The 14,944-nt window shown below is 44.1% G+C and overlaps 1 protein-coding gene across 2 annotated transcripts in view; it reads right to left on the reverse strand.

Moving 5' to 3' along the window:
• The window catches only part of CDC37L1 (cell division cycle 37 like 1, HSP90 cochaperone), a 62,717-nt gene that overhangs the window by 40,484 nt on the left and 7,289 nt on the right, over window positions 1-14,944 (reverse strand). For both annotated transcript variants that reach the window (XM_068235681.1, XM_068235690.1), the window contains 3 exons: window positions 9,661-9,776; window positions 6,309-6,431; window positions 5,796-5,945 (listed from right to left, as the gene is read on the reverse strand). In XM_068235681.1, the coding sequence (XP_068091782.1) occupies window positions 5,796-5,945; window positions 6,309-6,431; window positions 9,661-9,776 (389 nt within the window). The remainder of the gene's footprint in view (window positions 1-5,795; window positions 5,946-6,308; window positions 6,432-9,660; window positions 9,777-14,944) is intronic.

Below are 14,944 nucleotides of genomic sequence, written 5' to 3' on the forward strand. Positions count from 1 at the left end.
AGTGGTGACGTCACTTCCTCTAGTGCGTCTCACACGCTGCTCAGGCTACTTCCCTGCGTTCCACCCAGCTGGTACTTTGTTGTGCACTTTCCTCGGGCGATTAGGCAGGCAAAAAGTGCGCTGACTCGTAGATAGAATGGGGCGCCCCTTCACCTCTACTGCAGTGTAAGGATGATTGACATGTTTCAACGGTTGCGACCGTCTTCATCAGAATCAGATTCTGATGAAGACGGTCGCAACCGTTGAAACATGTCAATCAGACCGTTGAAACATATCCTTATATACAATTTTTAAGGGAACCAGTACGCCCAGTATGATGGTGTGGAAGTGGTGAATGTTAACAGTGCGCTTGGTATGGTGATGCGGATGTGGTGAACGTTAACAGGTTTTTTGATATATACCTCTCTAGCGAATGTATTTAATTGAATGTAGAAATATAAATTAAAAAAAAAAAAAAAATAGGTCTTTGTTACAGCTGATACAAATCATAAAATCTGCACTGTTTCTACTTCCTGATTCATCAAAGCAGACATATTGTTAACATCCTGTGCTTGCCAATGAGCTTATCGGCCGTGGCAGTTATGTGACATAGGGGAGAGATCAAATTACACTTGTTATTAGACACAACTGAGGGGGAATTAGAAAAGCTAAACGCACTAAACACATATGAGGCCAGAAACCCACTAGGAGCGATTTCCTGAGCGCTTTGTAATGCTATGGGTGTGATCCCACTTAAGCGATGTGATTTTATAAAAATCGCCCATAGAATTGCAATAGCAAGAACCTTTTCAAATCACTAGCGCTTAGAAAACGCTACTAGTGGGTTTCTGGCCTAAAGTGCATTTCTCTGTTTTCCTTTTGTCCTGTGCAAGAGTTCAGGTTCACTTTAAAGTTCCTCTTTAACCATTTCATCTCCCCGGGACGAGTAACTACGCCCCTGCAAAATGCCACAACTCTGTACAGGGGCGTAGGTACTAAGTCCCTCCTGCCGCGCTCGGTACCGCCGCTCATTACCGTCGATCGTTAGCCGCTAGCTCAATGAATGGAAAAACAAATCCCATTAATTGATCTAAGTTCCCCTGTGAATGGCTGCAGCCGTCTATTCAGACAGCTCTGCCAATCCAAATCCCGTCCACGTAGTGCTTCCGTTTCCGTACTAATAGTACGGTAAGCTGAAGTCACCACTGAGGACATCTTGTGGCCAAATTGTAATATAACATCCCCCTTTTTTTTCAGTTAATCATCCCTAGTTAACTTTAAAAAAAAAAAAAAAATAACCCCTGATCTCCCTCACTCCCCTAAAGTTACCTGGTGTGCGCTCAATATGCCACCCTGCAGTGTTAGGGAGTCTTGCCCAATGACTCCTTACTAACTAGGTAATGCTTTACTGAAATAGGAAGATGGTCTGTCAGCAGTGACAAGACAAGACAAATAACATTTATATTGCGATTTTCTCCTGGCGGACTCAAAGCGCCAGAGCTGCAGCCACTAGGATGCGCTCTATAGGCAGTAGCAGTGTTAGGGAGACTTGCCTAAGGTCTCCTACTGAATAGGTGCTGGCTTACTGAACAGGCAGAGCAGAGATTCGAACCCTGGTCTCCTGTGTCAGAGGCAGAGCCCTTAATCATTACACCATCCAGCCAATTCTGAAGTAAAAATAAGCTTATGATATATTGATTTGTAGGTGTAGTACATCTAAAAAATAAAACATTAGCAGCAGAGATACGAGTCTAATATTGCTTCCAGTACAGGAAGAGTTAAACTCCAGTTGCCATCTATGCAACAAAACTGTCTTCTGAAGCTTATTATCTCAACTGTGTCACTGTATTTAGTTTTTCTGCACAGTAAAGTTCAAAACTTTATTAGCCTGCTCCGTGAAATCATTTAGAAAACTGAGTGTAGTGTGTAAATTGCAAATATTAGAGAATGATACAATTATAATGATACTGACTGCACCCACCAGAAACAACAACCGCTATGACCTTAGAATTATTCTTATATCAACCAAGTCCAGAGTGTTCGCTATCAGTAATCCACAAGATTGTCTTAATGTATATAATATGACAGCGCTCCTCTTCTTCTATAGTGCACCCTGCAAAATCAAAGAGACCTCGACATAGTGCATTACTGTTATATTTAAAACATATTGTTATCACAAAACACCCCAGTGCAACATAGTGTGTCACTCGTGCTCCACTCCTTGTGCAGATATTCACACGACCCCTTTAAAAATACAGGCTCACCAGATGTAGACCACCTCAGATTTCAGGTGGATCTAGCGCATAATTCAATCAACCAACGACTTAACAGTAGTAAATATCCAATGGCTTTAATCCAGTTTCCTCTTAAAAATCACAATAAAAACAACACATAGTGTAAAACCATAACATTGGCTGCCAATGCCCTGCGCTATATTTCACTCACGTAAGTAGAATGGTTTGAAAGCCTGAGGATGAAACTTTCAAAACACAGAGCCAAGTCCTTGTACAAAGGTTTATAGAAAAGGGATATAAGGAAGATACCCTGAATATACAGGTGGAGAAAGTGGCGAATATGGATAGAAATGAACTTTTGATAAATAAAACAAAGAATATACAAACACAAAAAAACAGGGATTTTGATGTATTGTTAAATTACAATGGCCAATATAGGGATATAGAATACATAATCAAAAAGCATTGGAATATTTTACGATTGGATGGTACTCTAAAAAAGGTTGTACCCAAGAAGCCAGGATTTGTATATAAAAAAGCCCCTAATTTAAAATCAAAACTGGTGCCAAGCTTTGTGAACCCCCCCCCCACAAGTAAGAACTGGGGACATGTTGGGCCAAAAAGGCTTTTTCCCATGTCGGAGTTGCAGAGGATGTAAAGAAGCTTTGCCCCAAAAAGGAACTTCGTTTGTATCAAAGAATACAGGACAGGTGATGACATTAAGGCAATGCATCACGTGTTAATATCTATATGTTGACAGCGCTCCTCTTCTTATACCACAACCTGCAGAGTTAAAAAAGACCTTAACATAGTGCATTACTGTTGATATTACAACAATCACACCCCAGTGCAAATAGTGCTTCACTCGTGCTCCACTCTCGGTGCGACTGTTCACACGACCCCTTTAAAAATACAGGCTCACCAGATGTGATCCAACTCAGTTTTCAGGTGGGTCTCTCACATAAATCAATCAGCCAATGGACTAGCAGCTTTAGGTTTCCAAAGGGTTTAATCCAAGCTCCACTTAAAAATCACAATAAAAACAACAAGGCAAAACATAGCGTAAAACCGTAAACAGTAGTTGCCAATGCCCTGTGCTAAATTGCACTCACGTCATACAGATGAATTGTGCGCATATCAGGCTTAGGATCAGCCTAGCGGTATCACCTCCACTGCGATATCGGCGTCCCGTCTCCGCTGCGGCGCTTCCACTTGTACAATACTTTAGGCCGGCTCACGTTCCCCAGTTTTCTCCCAGTGATGTCAGGCGCTCCACGCTCCGCCTAGGCCTAAGGCGGAGCGTGGAGCGCCTGACGTCACTGGGAGCAAACTGGGGAACGTGAGCCGGCCTAAAGTATTGTACAAGCGAAAGCGCCGCAGCGGAGACGGGACGCCAATATCGCAGTGGAGGTGATACCGCTAGGCTGATCCTAAGCCTGATATGCGCACAATTCATCTGTATGACGTGAGTGCAATTTAGCACAGGGCATTGGCAACTACTGTTTACGGTTTTACGCTATGTTTTGCCTTGTTGTTTTTATTGTGATTTTTAAGTGGAGCTTGGATTAAACCCTTTGGAAACCTAAAGCTGCTAGTCCATTGGCTGATTGATTTATGTGAGAGACCCACCTGATAACTGAGGTGGATCACATCTGGTGAGCCTGTATTTTTAAAGGGGTCGTGTGAACAGTCGCACCGAGAGTGGAGCACGAGTGAAGCACTATTTGCACTGGGGTGTCATTGTTGTAATATCAACAGTAATGCACTATGTTGAGGTCTTTTTAACTCTGCAGGTTGTGGTATAAGAAGAGGAGCGCTGTCAACATATAGATATTAAGACTGGTTTGTGGATTAATGATAGCGAAAACTCTGGACTCTGGTTGATGTATAAATTGTTTAGAAGTCATAAAGTCGATTGGGTGGGCGCATTCTGTATCATTATAAATGCATCACGTGTAACTCAAAAGGGGTAATATATTTACTTAAATGCCCCTGTAACATGGAATATGTGAGTCGTACTACTAGGAAATTACAAAAGAGAATTGGAGAACATATAGCCAATATTAGAAAGGGTTTGATTATACACAGTGTGTCAAATCACTTCCGATTGGTTCACAATAGCGACCCTACAGGTATGAAATTCATGGGAATAGAGGCCCATGTCAAAAAATGGAGAGGTTCCAGCTTGGTTAGGGACATTTCACAAGCAGAGGGGCGATGGATTTACAATTTGAAAACTATGACGCCAGGGGGCATGAATGTAGAATTTGATTTAAATTGTTATATAACTAATGACCTGTGAGAATAGTCAGTAAACAGCAAAACATTTATATAATACAGGATGACCAGCCAGGAGACACCTCCATACGTAAAAATATCTATGCAATGGGTGGTTTATTGGTCACCAGTTGGCTATATGAATTTTAGATGCAATTATAGAATATGTAGTTGGTCTATTGACATATAATTCTGTATATAAAAGGGTTGTTTAATGTTAGAACAGAATATGTGTCAAGAGCAGTAGTACTATGAATGTCCAGTAGAGGGCATAGGAACAGTCAGCGGAGGACCAAAAGCCTATTGCATGAAGTGAGGCGGATCCTTGTATATGTAGTAAAGGATCGCCCTGGGAAGCCTTTTGAGTATGCGCCAAGATGGCCGCCGGGGATGCGTTCCAATGCATGCCAATGCGGCAGTCTATGCGACCTACGGGTCGCGATGGATCTAGCGTATGAGAATTGAGGTATAAAGGACGTCGGACGCTCCAGTGACGTCAGCCTCTGATGAGTCCCGAGGGACGAAACGCGTAAGGCGGAGCTTGGAGCGCCTGACGTCACTGGTAGCAGACTGAGCAACGCGAGCCGTCCGGGATTGCCATACGAGCGGATGCGCCGCAGTGGAGACCGGACCCCGAAACCACAGTGGAGGTGACACCGCTAGGCTGTATCTGAGCCTGATATGCTTTCAAACCATTCTACTTACGTGAGTGCAATATAGCGCAGGGCATTGGCAGCCAATTTTATGGTTTTACACTATGTGTTTTTATTGTGATTTTTAAGAGGAAACTGGATTAAAGCCATTGGATATTTACTACTGTCAAGTCGTTGGTTGATTGAATTATGCGCTAGATCCACCTGAAATCTGAGGTGGTGTACATTTGGTGAGCTTGTACTTTTAAAGGGGTCGTGTGAATATCTGCACAAGGAGTGGAGCACGAGTGACACACTATGTTGCACTGGGGTGTTTTGTGATAACAATATGTTTTAAATATAACAGTAATGCACTATGTCGAGGTCTCTTTGATTTTGCAGGGTGCACTATAGAAGAAGAGGAGCGCTGTCATATTATATACATTAGGAGAATGATACAATGTTATAAAAAAAAACTATATAACTGAAAACAAAAATGAGATTTTTTTTTGCTACTCATGCCCTATTAATTATCTGTACTACACATAATTCATCATCATTTTTTTTTCGCTTCAGTGTCACTTAACCATACACTATCCAGCCAAGCCACCTTCAGTACAGTCTCAAACTTGTACAGTCTGTACAATTATGATATAAACACGTTCAACCATACCTGTGTATTCATTTGCTCAAAGCCTGCAGGATGAGATGGATTCTGTAGATTTAAAGCTCCATGTCGTTGGGACTGACTGTGCATTCGAACTCCTAATTTAAATGCTTCAAGCCCACTTTTGAAAGCTTCGATGTACCCTTCTTCATCAGCCTGAAAAGTGCAGATGAATAGTTTAATAAAACTAAGTAATTTGCATGCGGATCAATCCATTCAATCACTGTTTTGGTTTATGTTCTGCTGGTATTATCTGGACTTGGTCATGGCAGTCTGTGTAATATTTTTCCTAGCAATTTGGAGCAGAATAGCTAAAATACTGGTTACTACATCAGAAATGTGAAACTGAAAAGAAAAAGGTGGCTAGGTCATTCATGAGAAGAGCCTGGACCACTAACTTATGAATCAGCAGAGACAATGTGTAAAGTCTGATGTGTACGATACTTTTGATTAAGCTCTGCAAACTACTCTACAGGAAAAAAATAAAATAAAGCAACAGAAATGTAGGGAAATACCTACTTTGGCCTTCTGGAAAAACAGACGGAAACATCCCCTCGGATCCACATTACTACTCTTTGCAATTTCAATAATAAACTGCATGACAACTGCTTGATGAGCCACCTGCTCCATAAGTGCTGTCTTCTGGAATAAAACAGAATGAAGGCTACAGCTTAGTAATAATAGTGCGGATGGCAATTGAAGTGTACCCGAGGTGAGAAACATATACCCACCTCAGCATTCTAGAGACTCTTTGGACGCCTCCAGGCTACATCATTTGTCTGGCCTACCATCTATCTTGCCACTGTATAGCCTGTTCCTACCTGTGACTGGGTCCAGTAGGAGCCTGGCGCATGCGCAGTATACTCAGCGTGCCCCAGTGTATCTGCTCCCGCACAGCTGTGGCCAATAGCATCCTGGGCATACTCAGTTCGGAAAGACAAACAGCCATGTGGGTGTGAGAACAGAAAAGGCGGGCAACCGATGTTCCAAACGGAGCATTCAGCGGCAAGATGGAGAGAATGTCAGATGAAAGAAACAGCCTGGGAGGGTCTGAAGAGCCTTTGAAGCACCAAGGTATTTTTTTTTCACCTAGGGTTTACTTTAAAGGGAACCTTAACTGAACGGGGGGTAAAGAGTTTCACTTACCTGGGGCTATTACCAGCCCCCTGCAGCAGTCCTGTGCCCTCGGAGCCGCTCTGGAATCCTCCGGTCCCCCGCTGTCACTTAGTTTCGTTTTTGACGACTCACCAGTCGGCCGGCCGCCATGCGTATTATTGGACGCATTCCCTACTGCAATTAGCGCTGTTGCGGATCACAATGCGTACAAAAATACGCGTTGCCGCATTCCGCATGCATAGATATGCGGCAACGCGTATTTTTGTACGCGTTCCGGTCCGCAACAGCGCTAATTGCAGTAGGGAATGCGTCCAATAATACGCATGGCGGCCGGCCGACTAGTGAGTCGTCAAAAACGAAACTAAGTGACAGCGGGGGACCGGAGGATTCCAGAGCGGCTCAGAGGGCACAGGACTGCTGCAGGGGGCTGGTAATAGCCCCAGGTAAGTGAAACTCTTTACCCCCCGTTCAGTTAAGGTTCCCTTTAAAGGAAGAATATATATATATATATATATATATATATATATATATATATATATATATATATATATATATATATATATATATATATATATATATATATATATATATATATATATAAAAAAAGAACCATGTAACCACTTCCTGCAAAATGAATGTTTATAACCGTCCTATTTGTGCACTTTAGGTGTTTATTGGTCCAACTATTCTGCTAAAGCGCACGTACAGGTGCGCATGGCATGAAGTGTACACATTAAAATTACACAGTAGTAAAATTTCTGTAGTAAAATGCACTATAAATTTCTTTTTCCCTATGTAGCCTTCACTTGAAGTTAGAAAAAAATCTGACAGAACTTGGACTTGTCCAAATCCTCATTAAGAGTTATCAGTATTTTCTTTATTCTTTACAAAAGCAATACATAGAAAAGAACTACATAGTGGACTGTATTCAGAAACAAATATACATTTTATACATATGCATACACAAGCATTTTGGATTTTTTACAATTTCTCACAAAAGTGGTCCATTAATAAAAGTGGTATGAAAATATGATATGCTAAGTGCTCCACCTGCTGGTTAGACTGGTAAACTCAGTTCAGGACCAGAGTAATTTTCACCACCCATTTTCTTCTCATTAACTTGCATAGACGAATATCTACGCCCCTGGAGCAATAAGTGACAGTGTCATTTGGCTGCACTGTACAATTGTAGTAGTAAAAATAAATCGATTCGAGTATGTCCTAGTTATCAGTTCGCAAGGACCTTCCTTTTTCTGATGTAAAGAGACTTAACTTTAGTGGGTGTTGGCAAATTTTGTCAGATATTACACTTTAATATCACAGATTGTCATTGAAATGCAAATTATTCTGACTTGCATGTTCATTGTATGCAGTTTAGTATTGGGTCAATTAGAAATCACAGGAAGTGTATTGGCCTAATTCAAACCACATACAATTTGCATAAAACTTACATTTGATGCACAATTATTTCTCATTAACCTCCCTGGCGGAATTGACGAATATACACGTCAATACTCTTGCACTGTATACTAGACCCTTGCTTGACACATTTTGGCAACTTACAGGAAAAAAAGGTTTTGAAAATGAATTAGAACACTTTTTGCAAAGAAATCCTGGGGAAATTGAACACCAGGGAGGTTCACCATCTCCAGAGAGCATACCATGTGTGACAAGTATGTCAAAATAGATAAAAAACAAATGCTTTTTCACATTGCCGTATATGGGTGCTACCATGACCCAAAGCTTTTTACAAACAAAGGTAAAATGTTAGAGCTCTGATAGCCAAGCAGTTAGATAGAATATGTAGATGTGTCTGGAAATGGGGTTTAAAGCAAGCCTGAAGTGACCCACAAAAATAAATAAATAGATATTCACCTATGTAGAGGGAAAGCCTATGGATCCCATAAAGCCTTCTCAGTCCTTAACCCGTTACTTTAGTCCACCACTGTACCCCATTGAAATGATGTGCCCTCAACACTCCTCGGAAGCTCTTGCATCCCCGAATGTTTCAAAAACAAGCAGATTCGTAGTGTGTGCTTGAGTCTGGGTATGTTTGGAAGCCTTGGGCAATGCAGAGCTGGCTCCCACAGGGGAGCCATGATCGTCACTGGAACCAAAAGAGGTAAGAGATGCTTTCTCTGCAGGAGAGGGGGTAATCGGACCCCAGGAAGAGCTTCACTGGTTAGTGTAGGTGGAAGGGGAGGGGGAAATTATGAGCTCAGGTCAGGGCTTGCATGAATGCCGTGCTGATTATTACAGGCTGCATATATCTACAATAGTGACTGTAAGAAACTTTGTTCAACCCAGCAAAACTTCACAACATTGGAAAACAAAAATTTGCCCTTGCAGTGATTTTCCTTTACGTTTTCCACACTCTTATAATAGATGCCAGTTGTGTGTGGTCTGGTATTAGTCATGGAGATAATCCAAAGACTTAACAATAAAAGTTGATTAGGTGATACCTTTAATGACTAACTGTACAAGATTTCTTTGCAAGCTTTCAAACGTTACGTTTTGAAAGCTTGCAAAAAAACAGAATTGGTTCTGATCCAGTTCTGAAACATGCCTGAAGAAGAAACTTAAAGTTTCGAAAGCTTGCAAAGAAATCTTGTACAGTTAGTTATTAAATGTATCACCTAAACAACTTTTGGTGTTATGTCTTAGGATACAATAAATGGTCATTCTTCCATGATTAACAACCAAAACAGAATGGTAGCACACAACATTTTAACATAGATTGATCCTGCAGCTATACCTGTTCACTTTCTAAGTGGTAGCACCACAGAGCAAGATATCTAGCAGTTTCTTCACACACTAGGTCCGGATTTTCAGACAGGAAACATTGGCTGTCATTCCATCGCCTGAGCATTCCTGAAAAGGAGTACAAAATATTCTGTTAATTTCCCACCAAAACTTAAGGGTGAGTTCACAAAATGTTGTAGCTGCATTTAAACACACTGCCCATACAATTGAATGGGCATGTTCACATCTCTGCGTTATCATGAACCATGTTATTCAAATGCACTTTCTACGATGCAATTCTGGATCAGAGCAGGTCTGAAAAAAATAGGTTAAAGGAATACTATCGATGTATGCATTTATTTTTAAATGCTGTATGTTGTAGCACACATTAGGACAAGTACTAGGAGCAATTTGATTCCTCACACAGCTGTTCCTCTCAGCTGTAAAATCCTCCGTCAGTTTTGGCCGTCAGTGTTTGATACAAATGTATCTATATGCTGAGGGCTCCCAGAGGGCTAAGCCCATGTCTGCACAGGGGAGTTGCTATCAACTCCTCAGTTTATAGTTTAATTATCACCTTGCTGAAAGAATCTTATTGATATGGTGGTAAGGGGTTAAAGATTCTAGCAATGTGTGTTTATTATCTTTGCTTCTCTTGACTGATAAAGATACTAATAATGCTAATTGTAAACAGTGGTCTGCCCCTCTCAGCAGCTTGTAAAGTGGATGCAGCCTGGAGTGAATCACCTCAAGCAGCAGCCAGACTGAGTGTAAACACAGACTATTGTTTATAGCTAGTTATATTCCAGCAATATTACAGCTCATTTAGTTACCTGTTACCACCTCAGATCAGCCTATTTCTCCTCATGTCTCCTGCATGCTGTGAGTGACACAGTGAAATATATTTGTGAGCTGTGTGGCAGAGTAACCAAGCAGCTCAGGGTGACCCAAACTACTATGAGCTGTGTGAGAAATGAATTTTTAAGCAGGGATAGTGAGAGAGAGACCTGGGTGAATAAATAAAGTGCCCCTAGCACTAGTGGTAATGTGTACACTAATATACAGTATTAAAAAAAAAAAAGTCGTTTCAATCGATAGTACTCCTTTAATGATGAGGCTTTGCGGTTTGCCAACTAAGCACTGATTCTACAGCCCTAGCAGGTCCTCTTATACAAGAGCTCCATGGGCTTGATTCACAAAGCCTTGCAAACTGTTTAGCACGGGTGTGCTAAACAGTTAGCACGTGAAGTGCCGTTCGCGGACTTTTGCGCGCGCAAAAGTCCGCGAACGGCACTTCACGTGCTAACTGTTTAGCACACCCGTGCTAAACAGTTTGCAAGGCTTTGTGAATCAAGCCCCAAGTGTTATTCACCTGCATGTGCTGCAATGAGGCAGGAGATCAGCTTGGCTGGCCAACAGTCAGGTAGGTCTGCTTTAAAGGGAACCTGAAGTGAGAGGATTATGGAACCTGCCATCTTAATTCCCATATAAACCATACTAGTTGCCTGATTTCTGTGCTGATGCTCTGCCCCGAAACTTGGTACACATACAATTTTGACTGGCCAACGACTTGGACATTTTACCACCTCCATGCAGTATGAGTGGTAAAGTTGGCCAATGAAAAGTAAGTGTGTGTGTGTGTGTGTGTGTGTGTGTGTGTGTGTGTGTGTGTGTGTGTGTGTGTGTGTGTGTGTGTGTGTGTGTGTGTGTGTGTGTGTGTGTGTGTGTGTGTGTGTGTGTGTGTGTGTGTGTGTGTGTGTGTGTGTGTGTGTGTGTGTGTGTGTAATTTAAGTCACTGGCCCAGAATAAGAAAACATATAACATGCTTGGACTCTGGTCTGACTCCACTGGCTGCATGTATGTTGCAGGTGTGCGTCTAAAAAACAACTAAAGATCACAACTTAGGCCTTAAATCCATGGTCCTTAAATATAACCACGATGTCTCAGCCGCTTTTGACGCCATAGCTCCCCTAAAGATTAAACGTTCCGCACCATTACATCATGCTCGCTGGTTTGACAACTCTCTATAAAGCAGGGGTAGGGAACCTTTTTGGCCGAGAGAGCCATAAACACGACATATTTTAAAATGTAATTCCGTGAGAGCCGTACAAAATGTTTAAAACTAAATACAAGGAAATGTGTGCATTTTATGCAAAACCAACACTTTAAAGTACAATATGTGTCTGAATTCTTTTTAATAATGTTGTTATGCAGTCCCCATTACATATATTCCCTTCTTCAGAGTGCTGGGCGGGGGGAGATTGCGAAGGGTGGAGAGTGGGGAAGGCCGGTTAGGGTGCTAAGTGGGGGAAGGCAGGTCAGGATGCTGGGTGGGAGAGGCAAGTCAGGATGGGAGCAGCAGGTAATGTTGCAGGGTGGGAGAGGCTGGTCAGGTTGGGAGCAGCAGGTCAGGTTGCAGGGTTGGGGGAGACTGGTCAGGATGGGAGCAGCAGGTCAGGTTGCAGGGTTGGGGCAGGCAGGCAATGTTGCAGGGTGGGAGAGGCTGGTCAGGATGGGAGCAGCAGGTCAGGTTGCAGGGTGGGGGGAGGCTGGTCAGGATGGGAGCAGCAGGTCAGGTTGCAGGGTGGGGGGAGGCTGGTCAGGATGGGAGCGGCAGGTCAGGGTGTGGAGAGGTAGGTCAAGTTGCTGGGTGGGCAGGTGATATTGCTTGGTGGGGGGGACAGGAGGTGAGGTGCTGGGTGGCGGGTGATATTGCTTGGTGGGGGGGGGAGGGTAGGTGAGGTGCTGGGTGGCAGGTGATATTGCTTGGTGGGGTGAGGGGAGGCTGGTGAGGTGCTGGGTGGGCAGGTGATATTGCTTGGTGGGGGGGGGGGGGGGGAGGCTGGTGAGGTGCTGGGTGGGCAGGTGATATTGCTTGGTGGGGGAATGGTAAGGTGCTGGGTGGGCAGGAGATATTGCTCGGTGGGTGGGGGAGGATGGAGAGGTGCTGGGTGGGCAGGTGATATTGCTTGGTGGGGGTAGAAAGCAGGTGAGGTGCTGGGTGGGCAGGTTGGGAGGTTGGGTGGGGAGGCTGGTGAGGTGCTGGGAGGGCAGGTGATATTGCTGCTTGGGGGGGATGGTAAGGTGCTGGGTGGGCAGGAGATATTGCTCGTGGGGGGGGGGGGGGGGGATGGAGAGGTGCTGGGTGGGCAGGTGATATTGCTTGGTGGGAGGTAGAAAGCAGGTGAGGTGCTGGGTGGGCAGGTTACAGACAGCACACTCACCAGGCCAGGCAGCGTGGCAGAGTTCCACAGCGCGGGCTCCAGCCTTTCCTCATCACTGGCTGCAACACCAGTCTCCGCACTCTGCGTCACCATGGGGGCGGACTTACAATACGTTGGCCGAGGCAGCGCACAGCATGGCCATGTGAGGGGAGGCGGAGATCTAGGAGGAGGCGGACTAATGAGGATGGAGGCCGGACACGGAGGAGGAGGAGGCGGCGACGGCGGCACACTAATTTAAATTTTGACACAGTCTCCCTGGCTGCGCTGTCACCAGGGATTTAGCGAGCCGGAGAGCCACATGCAGGCTTGAAAAGAGCCATATGTGGCTCGCGAGCCATAGGTTCCCGACCCCTGCTATAAAGGAACTAAAGAAACAGGGACGCAGACTGGAACGAAGGTGGCGCAAACACCAGTCCCCTGATGACAAACTTTCCCTAACTGCTTACCTGAAAAAAATATCAGACGACGATTAACAAAAAGAAGTCCTTATTCCTGTCTCACGAAATTGCAAATGCAGCCAACAGACCTGCCCAACTCTTCCGCACGGTTGACAGTCTCTGCAATCCATCTTGCAGGAAATCTAGCATCAGACCTTCACAGGAACTGTGCGAGAAATTTGCCCACTTCTTCTCAGACAAAGTCTCCTCCATACGATCTGCCATTCAATTCACAGCCCCAGAAACCCATGCAGAGCCTTATAACAGGTGCGAAAATAGCCTACCACCATGGTCTGATTTTAAGGTAATCACTGAAAAAGACATCTTGGATATCCTCTCAAACCTTCGCCAGACTACCTGCGATCTGGACCCTGGCCCCACTAAGTTCATGTTGAAATGCCCTGAACTATTTACACCGGCATTCCACAAAATAGTCAACGGTTCCTTACAAGAAGGGTGGTTTCCCTCTACTCTGAAAGAAGCAATCATCAGGCCACTACTCAAGAAACCATCCTTAGACCCAGATGCTCTAAACAGCTACAGACCTGTCTCTAACCTCCCCTGTCTGGGAAAAGTTATTGAAAAGGCTGTCTACCTCCAACTTGAAGCCAGGCTCTTCAGAAACAACATCCTTGACCCTCTTCAATCTGGCTTCAGGAAATATCACAGCTGTGAAACAGCCCTAACCCAGATTTGCAATGATCTGCTCATTGCAAGAGACAAGGGTCAATGTTCCATCCTGATTTTGCTCGACCTCTCAGCGGCTTTTGACACAGTCGATAATGAAATCTTGCTCAACAGGCTACAAGAATACTGTGGCATAGATGGCATTGTTCTCCAGTGGTTCAACTCCTTCCTGGCTGGCAGAACACAAAGGGTAGCCTTAGGGCCCTTCCTCTCCAACCCTGTACCACTAAAATATGGTGTACCTCAGGGCGCAATATTTTCCCCTATACTTTTCACCATATACACGCTGCCACTTGGAGAAATCATACAAAAACATATCATTGCTATGCTGATGACACCCAGCTATATTTGTCATTCAAACCTGGCATCACCGACCCTACTCCTACTCTGAAAAACTCAGACTGTGTGCGCAGCCTGGGAGTACTGATTGATGGGAAATTAAGCTTCAGGAATCAAATCTCAGCTGTTGTGAAACATTCCTTCTTTCATCTAAGGAATATTGCAAAGATTAAACACCTAATTCCTTCAGAGGATCTTCCAACCCTAGTCCATGCCTTCGTCACATCAAGGTTAGACTACTGCAACGCCCTCTACACAGGCCTGCATAAGAAAGACTTACGCCGCCTGCAATTAGTACAGAATGCCGCCGCAAGGCTGTTAACGAGCCAACCCCGCCATTGCCACATAACACCAACCCTGAGCTCACTCCACTGGCTACCGATAAAATGGAGAATTCTGTTTAAGATTGGCTTACTGACATTCAAATCCTTGCACAATCTGGGCCCTGGATACCTGAAGGACTTGTTGCAACTGCATCACACCCCCCACAATCTTAGATCAAAAGGACGTAACACCATGGTCACCCCCAGAGTCCACCTCAAAACCTTTGGAGAGAGCCTTTTGTCATGCTGCCCCTACACTTTGGAACTCCCTGCCACACACAATCAGG

Source organism: Hyperolius riggenbachi, chromosome 1 (genome assembly GCF_040937935.1).
Source record: "Hyperolius riggenbachi isolate aHypRig1 chromosome 1, aHypRig1.pri, whole genome shotgun sequence".
NCBI classification, from domain to species: Eukaryota; Metazoa; Chordata; class Amphibia; order Anura; family Hyperoliidae; genus Hyperolius; species Hyperolius riggenbachi.